This window comes from Oryctolagus cuniculus, chromosome 17 (assembly GCF_051225735.1).
Source record: "Oryctolagus cuniculus isolate XC-2025 breed Fujian yellow rabbit chromosome 17, ASM5122573v1, whole genome shotgun sequence".
Classification (NCBI taxonomy): Eukaryota; Metazoa; Chordata; class Mammalia; order Lagomorpha; family Leporidae; genus Oryctolagus; species Oryctolagus cuniculus.
In genome coordinates this window covers 32205111-32223113 of record NC_142883.1, presented here as the reverse complement: position 1 = coordinate 32223113, position 18003 = coordinate 32205111, and the positions used below count along the sequence as shown (strand labels likewise).

At 52.6% G+C, this 18003-nt stretch overlaps 1 protein-coding gene across 1 annotated transcript; it reads right to left on the bottom strand.

Moving 5' to 3' along the window:
• Positions 1–16129: 16129 nt before the first annotated feature.
• NOG (noggin) lies at positions 16130–17521 on the bottom strand. The gene has a single exon (XM_002719279.6). The coding sequence runs from the start codon at positions 17516–17518 to the stop codon at positions 16820–16822; it is 699 nt and encodes a 232-aa protein (XP_002719325.1). The 5' UTR covers positions 17519–17521; the 3' UTR covers positions 16130–16819.
• Positions 17522–18003: the final 482 nt, after the last annotated feature.

Below are 18003 nucleotides of genomic sequence, written 5' to 3'. Positions count from 1 at the left end.
CCTTGTTGCTGCTGGGATGTATTGCTATGGATATTAAATGCAGGGAAGCAAAGGAAGAAGAAGAAAAACAGAACCAGTAGTGTGTGTATATTTTGTGTGCGTGCACTTGTATATTCTTGCACACTCATGTACAAGAGCTAGAGAAAAAAGTGTCCATTTCTGAGGAAGCCTGGCATTTTAACAATTAGACTGGACATCGCTGTATATTTGAGGACATCCCTACATGACGCTACATGGCAGAACAGACTCCAGGGGAAGGAATTCGGCATGGCAGTTGAGGTGTCTCTTAAGATGCCTGCCTCCCTTACTGGAGTGCCTTAGTTTGAATCCTAGCTGCACTCCCAATTTCAGCTTCCTGCTAATGTACACCATGAGAGGCACCAGGTGATGGTTCAAGCACTTGAGTTCCTGCCACCCACATGGGAGACCTGGATTGAATTTTGCGTTCTGGGTTAGGTTTGACCCAGCCATGGCTGTTGCAGGCAATTAGCGAATGAACCAGTAGATGAAAGATTTCTCTTGGTGTGTCTGTCTCTGTCTCTGTCTCTGTCTTTCACTCTGCCTTTCCAACAAAAATGAAAGAAAATAAATAAAAATGAAAAAAAAAAAGGAACAGATTTCAGAAATGAGTCCCCCATCCCTCCTCTTATTCCTTGTCCTTTGTCTTAACCTCATCAGTGACAGAGAATCCCTTGCTTAGGTGCCCACACCTGGCAGGCATTATGCCGGGCTCTCAACATTTCTTATCTGCTTTAACCTTGCAATAAGCCTGTAGGCTAGATAGTGTTACTCCTATTGCACAGATGAGGGTTTAAGGAGTTTCAGGGTACAGGCTGTGAAGTCAGAATGTGTGCATGAATTGCAGATCTGTCATTTATTAGTTGTGTCACCTTCCATCTCTGCTGCGTGTCACTTCCTCACCTTGTGAGGAATGTGCTGGAATGTGCTTGGCACATGGTAGGTACCCAATAAGTGATACTTGCTGTGTTTTTATTTTGCCTAGGAACAGAAAGCTGGAAAGGAGGGAGTTTTGAATTTGTCCACCTTCTACAGTGCCCGCCATTGACAGGTGCTCAAAAGGTGGATGATAGATTGTCGTGAGCTTGGTCCTGCCACTATCGGGAGAGGGACTGATGGGATTACAGCTGGACTCACAGAGTGAGCCGCAAATCCAGATCTTTCTCACTCCAAAACGTGAGCTCCCTCTGCCCATCACGCTGACTTGAGCTAGACACTGAGCTGATTTCCCCAGCCTTGGGAAGTTTGCATTTCTGGAGCTGTTTAAGGGTAGCAGCAGCACTAACTTGTCTCCGAGAGTCAGACTACAGTCTGGCCTGGAGGTAGCTGGCCTTGAGAACATGCAGAATACCACTTCTAAGGGGCTGGCACCGTGGCGCAGTAGGTTAATCCTCTGCCTGTGGCGCCAGCATCCCATATGGGTGCTGGGTTCTAGTCCCGGCTGCTCCTCTCCTAATCCAGCTCTCTGCTATGGCCTGGGAAAGCAGTAGAAGATGGCCCAAGTCCTTGGGCCCCTGCACCTGTGTGGGAGACCAGGAAGAAGCACCTGGTTGCTGGCTTCAGATTGGCGCAGCTGCAGCTGTTGTGGCCATCCGGGGAGTGAACCAATGGAAGAAAGACCTTTCTCTTTATCTTCCTCTCACTGTCTGTAACTCTACCTCTCAAACAAATAAATAAAATCTTTAAAAAAAAAAAAGAATACCACTTCTCTCAGGGCAGCGAAGACTATAGATGGGTGTCTCTGACATCTGTGGGATGGTGGGGTCTCACTGGCACTTTCTTTAAAGAGACACCTCATTCAGGAACAAAGAAGATAATATTGAGCATTTGAAAATGAGTTTAGCATTGGGAAGAGGCTAATCGGCCGTGTCATGGGTGTCACTAGGATCTGGTCCCAGCTCCACTGCTTGGGGAGGTCCTACAGCCCCTTAGATCTTGGTTTTCTCACCTCTAATGAAGCAATGCCTGGAATAAGCGTGTCCCTTCAGCTCTGTGCTGTGACTCCCCTGCCAGCTTCTCCTGGCATAAATGGCCACAACTCTGCACTGTGCTATCTTTTGACAAGCCTGCTTCTGCTAGAACAGAGGCACTTATGAAAGGCAGCCCTAGCTCGCGTGCCTGCCCAGACCTTCCCACGTGGGGCTCCAGTGATCACTGGAGCCGTCTCTCCTCACTTCCCTCTCAGGCTGGGTGGGGACAGTGTGGATGCTCCTTGGAGAAGCATATATTACTAATCACGGAGACTTGTGCTCGTTCAGCGCTTCAGAGCTTACCAGTCACATGGCTGGAATGGGGCAGAGCAAGAAGCCTAGATCCGACCTCAAAGTCTATATTTTTAAAGATTTTTTTATTTATTTACATAAGAAGTAGAGTTGCAGACAGAGAGAAATGTTTTCCATCTGCTGGTTCACTCCCCAAATGGCTGCAATGGCTGGAGCTGGGCCAACCTGAAGCCAGGAGCCAGAGCCTCCTCCAGGTCTCCCATGTGGGTGCAGGGGCCCAAGGTCTTGGGCCATCTTCCACTGCTTTCCCAGGACATACAGAGAGCTGGATTGGAAGTGGGGCAGCCAGGACTCAAACTGGCACCCATATGGGATGCACTGCCTCAGGCCAAGGCTTAGCCTACTATACAGCAGGGCTGGCCCTGAATGTATATATATATTATATAAAATAAGGACTTATATAAAATAAAAGGACTTGGGCCAACTTCTTCTGCTTTCCCATGCCATAGCAGAGAGGTGGATCAGAAGTGGAGCAGCCGGGACTAGAACTGGCGCCCAAATGGGATGCCAGCACTGCAGGCTGGGGCTTTACCTGCCATATCACAGCGCTGGCCCTGAAAGTCTATATTTTTAATACCCCTGCATTTCCAATGTCCTCAAAAGGCCTTCTTGAGGCAAGTGTCATGGCATAACAGGTTAAGCCACATCCCATGAACCCCCCAGCCCAGATTAGCAGTGGGTTGTGTCCCGGCTACTCCACTTCCCATCCAGCGGTCTGCTGATGCATCTAGGAAAGCAGTGGAAGATGCAAGTGCTTAGGGTCCTGCTGCTGTGGGTGCCCCAGATGGAATTCCAGGCTCCTGGCTTTGGCCTGGGCCCTGCCCTGGCTATTGGGACCATTTGAGAAGCGAACCAACAGATGGAAGATCTCTCTTTCTCTGTCTGACCATGTCTCTTTGTAAAATAAATAAATAAAATAAATAAATAAAATAAATAAATAAGTGTTTAAAAAAGAAGAAGGCCTCCTTAGACTAAAATTAGAATTAACCCATATTCACTGAACAAATGAATTCATTCTATGTGGATTTGATTTAAAAAGAGAAAAATAGAACCCTTGTGATACACAGTCACACAATTACTTATTCACTGTTATTCACTAAATGCCTGCTATACATTAAGCATTACTTTGGATTATATGGTTGGAAATTAAAAATCAAACACAGTAGCTGCCCTCAAAGGGCTTTGAAATTCAGAGGCAGCCAAATATGGTCTATGCACATTCAGTGCGATGAGATGGTGCTAGACTTAGGCAGTGGGAGACAGCATGCAGTATCAGAAGGAGCATGGGTTTTGAGTTGGCTTTGTCACCAACTAATTAAGAGTCCTTGGATCAGTCACCAAATCTGAACCCATTATATAACAACAGCAATACCACATAGGCTGACTGTTATTTTTTCAAAATTTAAAATTTATTTGAGAGGGGGAGAGAGAGAGAGAGGGAGATAGAGAGAGAGAGGGAGAGAGGGAGGGCGGGCGAGCGAGCGAGCGAGAAGCACTCCCATCTGCTGGTCCATTCTCTGAATGCTCACAATGGTTGGAGCATTGGAATGGACTGGAGATAGGAATTCAGTCCAGGTCTCCTGTGTGGGTGGCAGAAATCCAATTACTGGAGCCATCACCACTGTCTCCCAGGGTCTGCATTACTGAGAGCTGGGGTCAAGAGCTGGAGCCAAGAGTGTAATCCAGGCACGCTGATGTCGGACATGGTGTCTTCCCCACTAGGCTAAACACCCACTTCCACTGTAGGAGTTCAAATGAGATAATGCACAGAAAGTATCTAAGACCGTGCTGTCCCATGTGGGAAGTTAATACCTGTTACTGTGATGATGAAGCAGCAGTACTGTGAGAGGACAAAATACAACCTAATTAATTCCACCCAGACCAAGGGCTGAGGAGGCGCCTTGGAGCTGGACCTTGAAGATGTGCATATCTTCCCTGATGTGAGTGCTGGGGCAGGTGGAAGCAAAAATTTAAAAAGCAAAAGTTTAGTGGCACCAAAGGGCTGGCAAGTTTGGGCAGCCATGAGTAAGTTGATGTAGCTGGTGGGTAGAGGTGGGGTGGAGCAGAAAATGATGGCAGATTATCATGGAAGAGAAATTGGGGTCATAGATTATAAAGCACCTTGGGTGCCACGCTGAAGAATTTGACCATGGTTCTGTGGTCACGTGGAGTGAGTGCTGGGAAGTGGAGACTCCAGTGGCAACCTTGAAGGCGGGGCAAGGCTGAAGGTGAAGAAATGGACTATCGGGCTGTGGCAAAGGAAAGGCCGGAGATGACAAGGGCCTGAACAACAGCCGTTGATGAAGACAGGGATGAGAAGTCAGACTGAGAGAGAATTTGGGAGGTATGTCAGGTTCTTTCTTTGCAAGGAGGAAGATTGAAAAGACGTAGGCCAAGTAGATATGTTTTTGATTCTACAGACCTGGGTAAGTGGCAGGGCTATTACTTAAGAGTGAGAAAACTGAAAGCAGTCAGATTAGAAGGTTCAGGAATGGGGCCAGGATGCACCTTTGGATGCGGATTGGATGTGGTGAAGTCCCGGAGGCAGTTGGATCTGCAGGTGTGGAACTCAGGAGTGATGCTTGGTCTGGGGTGGAGATTTGAGTGCTGATCCTACATGGATGATAGCTCACACTCTGAGAAGCCCAGGCACAGAATATGAAAGGAGAGGAGAGAGCTGACAAGATTTCTGCAGAGCATCAGTTTCCAAGGGGCAGAAAGAAGACCTGCACATATCCCCAGGGATCTATGGGCTAGAGTCACAGTGCAGGGCCGACCCTTGGGCTTGCTTTGGAAGGGAAGATGGAAGACAGAGCTACAGGGGCCTGGGCCCTTGGGCAATTTGGAATGTGGCATTTTGGGTAAGTTGACCAACCTTGGGGGAGCAAGGCCCTTGCATCCATGAGTTTGTGACTGGCAACCCTTACTCTTGTCAACCTTTCTCCCCAGTCCTGAGTCTCTAACTTGAGGTTTAACATTGACAAGGTCAGTTTCCTCATTGGCCTCGGTTTCCTATTTTTCATGGTGGTCTTGAGTGGATGGGTGCCTCAGAGGGCACCTAACATGTTGGCCCTCTTGGGACCATCATAACCAAGTCTCTGTCTCTGAAGTGAGGCCAGCATGATACCAGTCAGGGCTGTTTCTGAGAGGCCATCACTTCTGGGTGACTCCTGCTTAAAGACCAATAACAGGAAATGGGGACTTTTCTAGAATCGGAACAAACTAGGACTAGTTTACCTGGGCTGGGTTCCTGCCTTTGTTCATGTAAAGCAAGCTCCACCTTCCCAACTCCCCTAAATCCTGGCTTCACCTTGTTTTCTTTCCTCTCACCCTTGCCTTTGGCCATTGGATTTCCTACCCTCATCCATTCTTTGGCCTGAAAATTTGTTTTTTAATCTATTACAATTACTTTATTATTAAAAAAATATTTGAGAAGGTGAGAGAGATGGCAAGGGGTGGGGAAGATTCTTTCCCCACAGGCCAACAGCAGCCAGACTGGGCCAGAGCCTGAGCCAGCAGCCAAGAGCACAATCCAAGTCTCCCACATGGATGACAGGGACCCAATTGCTTGAGCCATCACAGCTGCATTAGCTGGAGTCAGGAGCTGGAGCTGGGGATGGAACCCAGGACCTCCCACATGGGATGCAGGTATCTTTTTTTTTTTTTTTTTTTTTTTTTTTTTGACAGGCAGAGTGGACAGTGAGAGAGACAGAGACAGAGAGAAAGGTCTTCCTTTGCCGTTGGTTCACCCTCCAATGGCCGCCGCAGCCAGCGCACTGTGGCCGGCGCACCGCGCTGATCCGATGGCAGGAGCCAGGTACTTATCCTGGTCTCCCATGGGGTGCAGGGCCCAAGCACTTGGGCCATCCTCCACTGCACTCCCTGGCCATAGCAGAGAGCTGGCCTGGAAGAGGGGCAACCGGGACAGAATCCAGTGCCCCGACCGGGACTAGAACCCGGTGTGCCGGCGCCGCTAGGCGGAGGATTAGCCTAGTGAGCTGCAGCGCCGGCCGGGATGCAGGTATCTTAACCTCTAGGTTAAGATCATTCCCAATCTATAATTTAACAACAACAACAACAAACAAAAGAAGAATAAGAAGAAAAAAGAAAACAACGAGCAGCCATCACTAAACTCAAAGCCTTTTCTCCACTGAGGAAAAAGATGAATTTATGCAACATTTCTCCCCCAGCCATGGATTTTGCAAGAGGAAACCCTGTGTCAGGAGCTGGCCACTAACTCTGATGGCCAGACATCCAGCTTCCGTTTTGACTGAGTTTTATCCTGAGCACTGCACAGGCCCTGGGACTGGGGAGAGGCAAAGAAGCCATCACTGGCTGGGCTCTCCCACTCCACATGTATGGAATGTACTGGAGCTACACATATGGAACACACGACGACATCCTAGCACCTTGGTAGGTGGAAACAATTTCAGGAAGATCAGTAGCCTTAACTGGGGGCCACAGCTAATAGCCAGGATTCACAGCCAGGCTATCTTCACTCTCAAGTCCATGGTGATGTATTCTCCACAGTAGCAGGCTCCCCTCCCAACAGAGAGATTTTTGTTCGTGTCTCAGTTTCCTTATCTTTAAAGTGATAAAAATTCTGGTCACCAGCCACTGTGTGTATTTGAAAGAGGTAGTTGATGTGAGAATGGTGTGCAAGGCCTTGCGTTGTGCCATAATGGGCTAAGCTGCCTGCCACCTGCAATGCTGTATCCCATATGGGTGCTCATTCAAGTCCCGTCTGCTCCACTTTTTTTTTTCCTTTTTAAGATTTTATTTATTCGAGAGATAGAGTTATAGACAGTGAGAGGGAGAGACAGAGAGAGAGGTCTTCCATCTGCTGGTTTACTCCCCAGTGGCTGCAATGGCCAGAGCTGGGCCAATCCGAAGCCAGGAGCCAGGAGCTTCTTCCAGGTCTCCGAGGTGGATCAGGGGCCCAAGGACTTGGGCCATCTTCTACTGCTTTCCAAGGCCACAACAGAGAGCTGGATTGGAAGAAGAGCAGCCGGGACTAAAATCAATGCCCATATGGGATGCTGGCACTGCAGGGGATGATTAACCCACTGTGCCATAGTGTCAGCTCCCCCATCTACTCTACTTCTGATCAGGTTCCCTGCTAATAAGACTGGGAAAGCAGTAGAAGATGGCCCAAGTGCTTGGGCCCCTGCACCTACGCAGGAGACCTGGGTGAAGCTCCTGGCTCATGGCTTTGGCCTGGCCCAGACCTGGCAGTTGGGGCCGTTTGGGGAGTGAATCAGCAGATGGAAGATCTCTCTCTCTCTCTATCTCTATCTCTCCCCTCCCTAACTGCCTTTCAGGTAAATAAATTTTTTTGAAAAATGGAGGGAGGGACCAGCCACTGGAAGAGACAGAGCACACAAATAACTAAAACAGCAGCACAGTTACCCACTGCAGAGCGATGAATTGGTCAATGATATGTATTTGCTAGGGGGCCTGCCGACAAGACTGCAGTGGAGCGCAAAGGGTCCCATCACCTGCTACATTGTAGCCATCATAGCATTGTCAGTATTGTGCAATGCATCACTCAGGCACAAGCATTTGTGGTCATGCTGGGGTAGGCCAATCTGTGCTGCCAGTTACATGAAGGATAGCATATAAAATAACAACAAAGACCTATGTTACTGGTTTACGTGTTCACTAGGGTGTTGTTTTTATTGTTACTTTAGAGAGTACTCACATAAAAAAATCCAAGCAGTGTGCTGTGTTGGGCTGGCGGCAGCCTCAGGCACCCCATGTTGAGTGCACCTCTGCGTGGACCTGTACCGTGCACTCTGCAAAGTTCCCACAGTGGCTAAATTGCCTAACAATGCAGTTCTCAGAATGCGGCCCTATTGATACCAGCACACAGCTGTTCCCACCACACGCTATGATATGTCCTACGACCAAGAAAGCCTGGGTCCGAGGGAACCCAAGGATTTGATAGGAAGGATGGGTGGCATTGAGGGGCGCCGGTGCAGAGGATGCAGCACAGACAGAAGGTGCAGCATATGCAAAGGCCCGGAAGCAAGGGGGAGCCTTGTGCGTGAGAGGACCTGAGAGAAACACTGTGTGGCTTGAAGGCAGAGCCCAGGGAGGGCGGGCCTCAGCCTCTTTATCCTCAGAGCAATGGGATGCCATTGAGAGGTTTTAAGCAGGGGAGTGACAAGACCACATGTGTGTCTTAAGGTCACTCAGGCTACAGCGTGGAGAATGGATTGGAGCTGGGGTGCGTATGGAATCAGGGAGACTGGTTGGGCTTACAGACTCAGGGCGCACTAACCCCCTCGTCCTCTCCCTGCAGCCCTGCTGGTGCTGCTGCTGCCTGAGTCCTGGCTCCACTGCCAACTAAGCTATTTGATCTCAAGCAAGTCCCCTGGGGGAAGGACTGTTTCCCTGGCTTGGCTGCTTTCTCCCCCATTGGTTGGATAAAGTGAACGCCAGTCAGGGGCCCTTTACCACAGGGGCTGGGGAGGGGCTGCCAAAACCAGCCACTGGAGGGCCTGTAGTGCTGGGCAGGTGTAGATGGCCACTCTCCTCCTTATTTAGGGCACAGACCCATGTAGCAGTCTGCAAATACAGGATTGGTTTCTAGAACTTGACCCTGAACATAGAGAACTGGGATATCCCAGGACTGAGGGACTGGTACAGCCACCCGTGCCTCCACCATCAACGATGAGCTCTGTGAGCATCCGCCCCTCATTTGTCTTCTCTGAGCGTCAGCTTTGCTACCTCTAAAGCCTGTGTGCATTCATTCCTACAGGTAGTGCTTGTGGAATGCTGCCTTGGGTCAGGCCTTGTGCCAGGCTTTGCGGATACAGAACAGATCCAGGGAGGGTGTTGTGGCATGAGCTGCTGCTTGTGATGCTGGCGTCCCATATTGGAGTACCAGCTCGAGTCTGGCTACCTGGGTTCTGCTCCAGCTCCCTGCCAATGCACCTAGGGAGGCAGTGGAAGATGGCTCCCAAGTGCTTGGGTCCCTGCCACCCATGTGGAATTCATGATGGAGCTCCTGGCTTCTGGCCTTGACCTGGCCCAGCCCTGGCTATTGTGGCCATCTGGTGAGTGAACCAGAAGATGGAAGGTCCCTTTCTCCTTTCCTCCTTCCACACCCCACTCTCTCCCTGTCTGCATTCATCTCTGCCCCCCTTCCCTGTCAATCTGCCTTTCAAATCAGTCAACCAATCTTTTTAAAAAAGACTGAGTTCCTCTCCTCGGGAGTTTTGACAGCTCATTTCACATACAGTGATGTACACAGAAGTGCTTTTCATTCTCCAATGGTTGTTTATACCTCCAACAACTGTGAACAGAGGATTGAACTGGGAATTCGTAAAGTAACTAGAAATGAAACAAGACCATTGATTTTTCTAAGATTTATCTAATTATTTGAAAGGCAGAGTTAGGGAGAGAGATCTTCTATCTACTGGTTCACTCTGGAAATGGCCTCAACAGTGGGAGCTGGGCTAGTCTGAAGCCAGCGAGCCTCAAGCTCCCACCTGGGTCTCCCACGTGGGACTTTGAACTGGCGCCCATATAGACGCAGGCATCGCAAGCTGCAGCCTAACCTGCTGCGGCCACCATGCCAGCCCCAGGACCATGAATTTCTTTTTTTTTTTTCTTTTTTTTTGACAGGCAGAGTTAGACAGTGAGAGAGAGAGAGACAGAGAGAAAGGTCTTCCTTCCATTGGTTCACTCCGCAAATGGCCGCTACGGCCGGCGTACTGCACCAATCCGAAGCCAGGAGCCAGGTGCTTCTCCTGGTCTCCCATGGGGTGCAGGGCCCAAGCACTTGGGCCATCCTCCACTGCCTTCCCAGGCCACAGCACAGAGCTGGACTGGAAGAGGAGCAACCGGGACAGAACCGGTGCCCCATCCGGGACTAGAACCTGGGGTACCAGCACCGCAGGCGGAGGATTAGCCAAGTGAGCTGCAGCGCCGGCCATGAATTTCAATAAGCCTTAGTTTTTTGCTGTCAAATAAAGAAGTAAAGACAGACTGAATTTAATTATGAATGTAATTCTATTATCTTTTCTGCAAAATCTGGATACCCTTTCCTAATTCTGTAAATGGTTTCCTTCAGGGCTTCCTTTTATGAGAAGGATCAAAATTTGCTTTTTTCTTTTACTGAACTTCAAAACATCTGTCAGCCTCGCCTTTTCCTTCTCCCTGGTCATCCTGGCCTGCAGTCGTCTCTTAGGTGGCCTTCCAACCTGCGGTTGTATCGTTCCCCTCTTCTGTGTACACAAATGTAATGCAGAAGACTCTTCCCACTCCATTCCGTGCCCAAGAACCCACTCTGCACCCCGAGGACCCCCAAATCACTGCACTCACTTTTCTGAGTGTTTACAGAACACTCACCATGCCGAGCACTGTGTGTGTGTGTGTGTGTGTAGGTGTCTCTGTGTGTGTAGGTGTCTCTCTGTGTGTAGGTGTCTGTGTAGGTGTCTGTGTGTATTGGTGTCTGTGTGTGTAAGTGTCTGTGTGTGTCTCTGTGTATAAATGTCTGTGTGTGTGTAGGTGTCTCTGTGTGTGTAGGTGTCTCTCTCTGTGTGTAGGTGTCTGTGTAGGTGTCTGTGTGTGTAAGTGTGTGTGTAAGTGTGTGTGTGTCTCTGTGTATAAATGTCTGTGTGTGTGTCGGTGTCTGTGTAGGTGTGTGTGTGTCTGTGTGTACATGTCTGTGTGTGTGTATAGGTGTCTGTGTATCTGTGTGTGTGTGTAGGTGTCTGTGGGTGTGTCTGTGTGTAGGTGTGTGTGTGTAGGTGTCTGTGTATCTGTGTCTGTGTGTATGTAGGTGTCTCTCTGTGTGTGTAGGTGTCTGTGTAGGTGTCTGTGTGTGTAAGTGTCTGTATCTGTGTCTATGTGTAGGTGTCTATGGGTGTGTCTGTGTGTAGGTGTGTGTGTGCAGGTGTCTGTGTGTAGGTGTCTGTGTACAGGGGTGTGTGTGTGTAGTTGGGGATGGAGGAGGGGCAGAGCTCTTTCATATGAAATCCCCTCCCATGCATGGGCCTTTGCCTGTCCCACTGCATGCAGCCAGTCGGCCCCCCAAGTTCTCTCAGGTCCTCTGGCAAATGGCTGCTGTATTTGTTGGAACAGGTGCCCGTCAAGCATGGACTCCAATCACTCTCCATACACCCCAGCAAGAGCCGCCTCGACTGTTCTCCCAGCAGCCACCCTTCCCATCTCCAGGCCACCCTGGATGCCCACACCGGACTACAGTAGGAAATGACTGTATTTTCATTCTTTGGACCTGGAGAGACCACACAGAGCCTGGCCTCCGTATGGCAGATAAAAGGTAGCCGTCAGTTCTTTGCTGCTCCTCTCACTGAGACATGACACCCGTTTCCTTCCCCTGCATCTGGGCTGAGAGTCACCTAACCAACAGACTGAGCAGAAACAGTGCCATGGAGCTTTTGTGGCTCTGTCCCAAGAAGCCTTGTGGGTCCCATCCAGTCTCTTGGAGCACTTTATCTCAGAGCCTTGAGCTACCCATCCAAGTTCAACCATCCCGAAACCATCAGGCTGTGAGAGATCCCAAGTCACCAGGAGAAACCACTCCCAGGGGCTCTGCACCACAGCCAGGTGCTAGAAGCCATTTTGGAAGTAGATCCTCCAGCCCTCAGCTGACACCGTGAGTTTAATAAATGAACTGCCCAGTGGAGCCAGTCCCAAATTCCTGACCCCAGAATCATGAGCAAAGCAGAATGTTCGTTTGGGGGTAGCTTGCATTCCTTTTACAGTCAGGTTCTAATGGGGTCCCTCCCCTATTCAGGAGTTCTCAAGGGCTCCCTATTGCTTGAGAAATACTTTAGTTTCCTTAGTTGGCTCATAATTTGGTCAGGCCATATTGCTTGCTGTCCTCAGCCTGGGTCCACGCTATGCTAATGGTTGAGGTGTTTCCCAAAGGCCTACTTTCCCAACATCATGCCCTTACTTGCATATTCTGTTTTCTCCTTCCAATGCCCTTTCCTCCCGCTTCCTCACTTCAGTGGGTTCACATTCGGCTTGCTCCTAAGAGGCTTCTCTGGCTGCCCAGTGCAGCAGCGAGCCCTCCTCTTGCTGGCCCAAGTTCGTTGGGTGCTTTCACTTCTCTTCCATCATTTACCCTGTTATTCATTTCTTACCTCCTCATGTCGCACTGTAACCTCCTGGTGTGTGTATGATGGGGGAGGGGAGGTGGAGGCTCATTCCAGGGTACACACAGATGTTTTGTGTGGCTTCCCAAGCAGGGGCCACTACAGAGCCTCAGCAGCACACAACGTGGTATGCACTGTCTCCCAAGCCAGATCTTCCAGTTCTTTCAAGAAGGAGCATTTGGAAGAAACACAGGCTTTGGCATCAGCTCTGGTTTGAAACTAATAACTGTGCCACTTACTATATGGCTCTGGGCAAGATGCTTACACTCTCTGAGCTCCAGTTTCTTTATTATTTGGAAATGTAGAGGCCTTAGAATGTGTATAAAGGGTTTAGCACCATGTTGGGCACATCACAAACCATGAATAAACACCTTCTGAAGAGGAACAACAGAATGGTTGATGTGCTTGCCAATGGTCAGCGGCTATTATGTCAACTTTGGGGAGAACTCTCTCCCAGCAGTTACAAAAAAAGAACAAAGGAAAGAGACAGAACAAAGAGAGAACAGTGAAGAGGCACAAAGGCAGGAGACCACCTAGCCCACTCCAACTGCTTCCATCATGAGATCTTCAATAAGCGGCAGTGGAAGTCTGTCTTCTCATTGGTAAATTGAGTGGTGGGTACTGGAATCTAAGCTCCCCTCCAGCTCTGACATTCCAAGAGCATTAAAGAAAAAGGATGAATCACCCCTTCCAAATACCAATACGGGCTGGGCCCTCCCCCTGCTGTCCCCAACCAGCACAGCTAAGAGCTCTTAATACGCAGCCAGCTTCCTCCTGCAGCTGCCACCAAACTTCAACCCCCTTTCCCAGGAGTCTCAGAAGCAAGACTGATAATGGACCCCTGGCCTTCTCCATCTCAACAGGGAACCCGATCCTCTTCCCAGGCTCTGGGGCCAGAAGGCCCTCCATGGAGAGGGCTGGCTTTCCTGGGACACTTGGCCTCAGTTTGCTTCTGTGTGTGTGTGTGTGTGTGTGTGTGTGTGTGTGTGTGTGGAGAGAGAGAGAGAGAGAGAGAGAGAATGAATGAGTGTGTTGAAAGGGTGGGAGGAAGGAATGAAGGCAAGAGTTGCAAATAGAAGGTTGATGAGTGAATTCTTACAATCACTGCGGGAGGCATGGGGTGGTGGAGACCTTCGCATCCCTTCTAGGGTCTGGGAAAGTTGACGTGCCCCTATCTGCACTAGTTGTAACTCTCGATCTTGGGGTGGGGGTGCCGGCTGTCCCCCGTGCCCTGGCAGCTACATATTCACACAGGCTGTCCAAGCTACTGGACACCAGATCAATTGTGTTCCTTTTAGGAGATAGGCTGTAGGCCACCGCAGAGGTCAATTTTTCTTGCCTCTTTGCCCAGCTCGCTCTCCTCCTTTTCGGCGTCGACGCTATTATTAGTATTACCCACATTAATAATAATGGAACACCGCGCTCGGGGACCGGCACCTCCTTCCTTCTCTTCGGTCTGGGACAACCCAGGTCCTGCTGGGTCCTCTGTGCGCCCCGATGCGGCGTGGGGCCTGCCTTGAGGGGGCTGTCCATGCTGCCGTCTGTCCGTCCACTGCGGGGCACGTCTGCAGCCTGGGTCCTCCCAGCTCGCCCTGGCTCCCGCTCTGAAAGCCGAGACGCTCGCCGGCTGCGAGCGGGTTTTCCAGGCCGGCAGGGGCGGGGAGGAGGGGCGCTGGCGGGCGGGCCCGCGCTGCGAGGAGGGGGCGTCGCGGAGGGAAGACCTCGCATTGTAATCCAATGACATTGCCGACGTGGGGGCGGGGGCGCTGGCCCCAGCGCGCTCTCCGAGTCCTGGCTGCCCGCCCAGCTGGGAATAACTCTCTTCGCATAATTCGCGTGTTTACCAGGCATGAAAATTCTTGCTTTCGGCCCCCCCCCGCACCCCACCCGAGAGCCCCCTCCTCTTCCCCACTCCTCACCCCCTCCGCCCCTCGCCAGTGGAGCTCTAAAAAAAATATATTGGCCCGGGGCACAGAAAGTTTTGCATAAATTCATAAGTGATGAATGGCCGATTTTAACGTTATTTGGGTATTTGTCAGAACTTCACAGATAGACACGGGGACGGCGGTTCATAAACTTAAAACATCTCAATATCCCCTTTCTTCTGGAAATAAATTACGTTTGTTTGCCCGGCTCGGAGTCTTAAGGTAGCCGACATCAGGAATATTTTAAAAGCCATCATCCATCGAGCATGTCTCCCAGGCGCCAGGAAGATTAAATGAAAGAATCATAAGATGGAGGTCTTTAACTTTTAATCCGTTTACAATGAAGCCTCAGATAGTCGCGGGGGGCAGGGTGCCCTCTCCGGGGCAAATAATGCCGTTATTCCTCGGCTCGCAGTTAATGAATACCCTGACGTCTGTCCCACGGCCGGCGGAGGCAGCGCCGGGGAGGGGGCTCCGGCTCCCGGGCCCGGCTATTGAAACCAGGAGCCACCGAGGCTGCGGCGGGCGGGGCGGCGGGCGCGCGGCTGCGCGGGGGACCCGGCGCAGGTCTGAAAGAATTAGCATAGATTCGCTGGGACGCGGGCCGGCCGGGCGGGGGCGGGCCGCCGGGCGGGCGGCGAGAGGAGGTGGCAGGGTGGCGGCGCGCGACTCCGCGGTCCAAGATAAATAAAGCGAGCGCGGAGCGGTGTCAGGAAGCGGGCCCACGTGGAGTGGCGCGCGGGGCAGCCCCCGGGGACCGCGGGCGAGGGACGCCCGCGGGAACCCCGGCGCGGGTCCCCCAGAAGCTGGCGGGCTCGAGGGTGGGGCGGGGGTGACGTTTCGCACGTTCCCTCGAGGGGGGCAACGCGCCCTCGACCCGGTTCTAATCCTAGAGCTCTGAGATCCACATTCTGAGCTCTCCCGCCCCGCCCCCCAGTGCAGTGGGCGTCCGGAGCTGGGGAGGGGGGGCGGGGAGGCGTACCCCTTCCTACTAGCAGATCCCACAAGTGGCGAGTCTTACCCAAATCTGAAAACCCTGGACCTCAGGTTCCTGCTTAGGTCCCAGGGGGAGGAGGACGTTGAGTGTCAAATCTCCCCGGTTATTCCTCCCCGCCCCCATAACTCCGGCCCGAGGGCCCCGGAATTCCGGGGGGCTCAGACCTGCAGAATCCCGGAGGCTGTGGATGTTGTGGATTTCAGAAATCCTCTGAGCTCCAACCACTGTAGCTTCCGGGTGTGCAAAGAGTTAACATGGGCTGGATATTGAGGTGTGTGTATGGGGGGGGCGGCGGGAGGGGTGGCGGGATCTGGGTGGGCGCGCTCTGATCTCCCTCCTCCCCCCCATTCCTCGGGGGTCAAGTTTCAGCGGCACTCCGCCCCCAGGGTAGGTGTGAAAGACACGTGTCCCCATTGTGAAGGGCCTGTCAGGCAGGACAAAGCGGCCGCCCACCCTCCCCCCGCCCCGCGGCCCAGCCTGGGGTCAGCTCCAGGGGGCCGGCTGGGTGTCGAGGTCGCTACGGCCCTGAGCTTTGGTGACATAGGGGAAAAAAGCTGGGAGACAGGGCGGAGGCCACGTGATATTTAAGAGGGGTTTGAGAATAAGGCGCCCCCCCCCATTGAAACACTCAGCCGTCACCTCCGTCGTAACCAGGGGAGGGGATGCACCCCTTCTCCCAACCGGCGCGGTGGGCACCGCGGCAGCTCCCTCCCGCCCCCGCCCGCCCGCACCCCCATCAATCACCAACACAGAGAATCGCAGTGCGGAGCGCAGTCGGTTTTAGTGGTTTTCTTTAATCCTGCTCTGCACTTCTTTCTCATTTACTACACGGGATATTATAAAGAATAAATAGCAGATACTCTTAATTTACAATGATTAGTCATTCCATTTGTTCTCTATATTTACAATAACTGTAAAATAACATTGAACTCTATAGCTTCTCCGAGGTCCAAGGAAAACCAACACACTTTCCGAAGAATGGAAAATAGCTTTTAAAAAGTCCTTCTACAAAAGTTCTCCCCTCTCTTTGTACTTTAAGAAAAAAAAATAACTTTTCCCCCCTGCTTCGCCATGCGAAGGGCACTGGAATATAAATAGCAGGTTAACATTGTCAGCAACAACCAGAATAAGTCTCTTTTCTCTGTTCTTTTTTTTTCCTTTTGCTTAACTTTTTTTTAAAAATACAGTAGAAGCCGGTAACTTTTAACGTATAATACTGACCTTTTAATAAGTAAATTAAAACTGGGACCGTATATACACACATATACATTCCTACACAGTTAAACAGTGCATTACATGAACCAGAAAGCTAGGTCTCTGTAGCCAAAAAAAAAAAAAAAAAAAAAAAAGTTCATTGAAAAACCCCTCACTAGAGGGTGGTGGAACTGGTTGGGGGCGGCGTAGGGGGGCGTCGGCGGGGCTCTCGACCAAGTGTCCCGGTGCGGGGCAGGGGGCCCCCGAGTTCTAGCACGAGCACTTGCACTCGGAGATGATGGGGTACTGGATGGGGATCCAGCCGCAGCGCTGGCCCGCGCGCCGCTGACAGCGCCACCGCAGCACGGTGAGGTGCACCGACTTGGAAGGTTTGCACACCATGCCCTCCGGCACGGAGCACGAGCGCTTGCTGAAGCAGCTGCCCACCTTCACGTAGCGCGGCCAGAAGCGGCTGCCCAGGTCGTTCCAGGCGTACAGCACAGGGCAGAAGGTCTGCGACCACAGCCACATCTGTAACTTCCTCCGCAGCTTCTTGCTGAGCCGCTGCTTCTTGCCCTGGGCCAAGCCCTCGGAGAACTCCAGCCCTTTGATCTCGCTCGGCATGGCCCCCGACGGCCGCTGCCGCAGCAGCTGGTCCAGCTCGGCCAGGTCCTCGGCGCCCCCCGTCGTCCCGCCGCCCGCGCCGGGCCGGTCCTCGGGGGGCGAGGTGGCCATGAAGCCCGGGTCGTAGTGGCCCCCGAGCAGCGAGCGTAGCAGCGTCTCGTTCAGATCCTTCTCCTTGGGGTCAAAGATAGGGTCCGGGTGCTCGATGAGGTCCACCAGGGGCAGGTTGTCGCTGGGAGCCGGGCGGATGTGGAGGTAGTGCTGGCCGCCGGCCGGTGCCGCCCGCAGCCCCAGGACCACCACCAGGGCGTAGAGGGTGACCCCCAGGCTGGGGCAGCGCTCCATGCCTCCGGCGCGCGCCCGGGGCCGCTGCTTCGTCCCGCGTCCCCGGAGGAGAGCACGCCGAGCCCGCGGCGCCGCCGCCGCGCTCCCCCGTCTCTCCGGAGGCGGCTCACCCGAGGCTGGGCAGGCGCAGGGCGGGCAGCATGAGCCGCGGGGAGAGAGAGCTCTTCGCGCAGCGCCGGCTCCCGCCGGGGCGGAGAACAGGCACGCAAGTTGGCCGCAACTCCTCTCCGCGCTCTACTCGGGACGCCGGCCGCGGCGGGGCATCCGAAAGGACTCCAGGGCGGCCGCGGGGCTCGGGGGGCGCCGGCTCCTGGCTGCCTGGCCGGGCCGGCGGCGGCGCAGGGCGCGTGGACGAGCCGCTCTCCCCTCCTCCTCCTCCTCCTCCTCCTCCTGCCGCTGCTCCTGCTGCTCCTGCTCCTGCTGCTCCTGCTGCTCCTCTCGCTCCTCTCGCTGCTCCTCGCCGGGCCGCTGTGCGCAGCGCCGCG

Bases quoted from the DNA above. Each gene is read 5' to 3' on its own strand.
- NOG (XM_002719279.6), bottom strand. From the start codon at position 17,518: ATGGAGCGCTGCCCCAGCCTGGGGGTCACCCTCTACGCCCTGGTGGTG.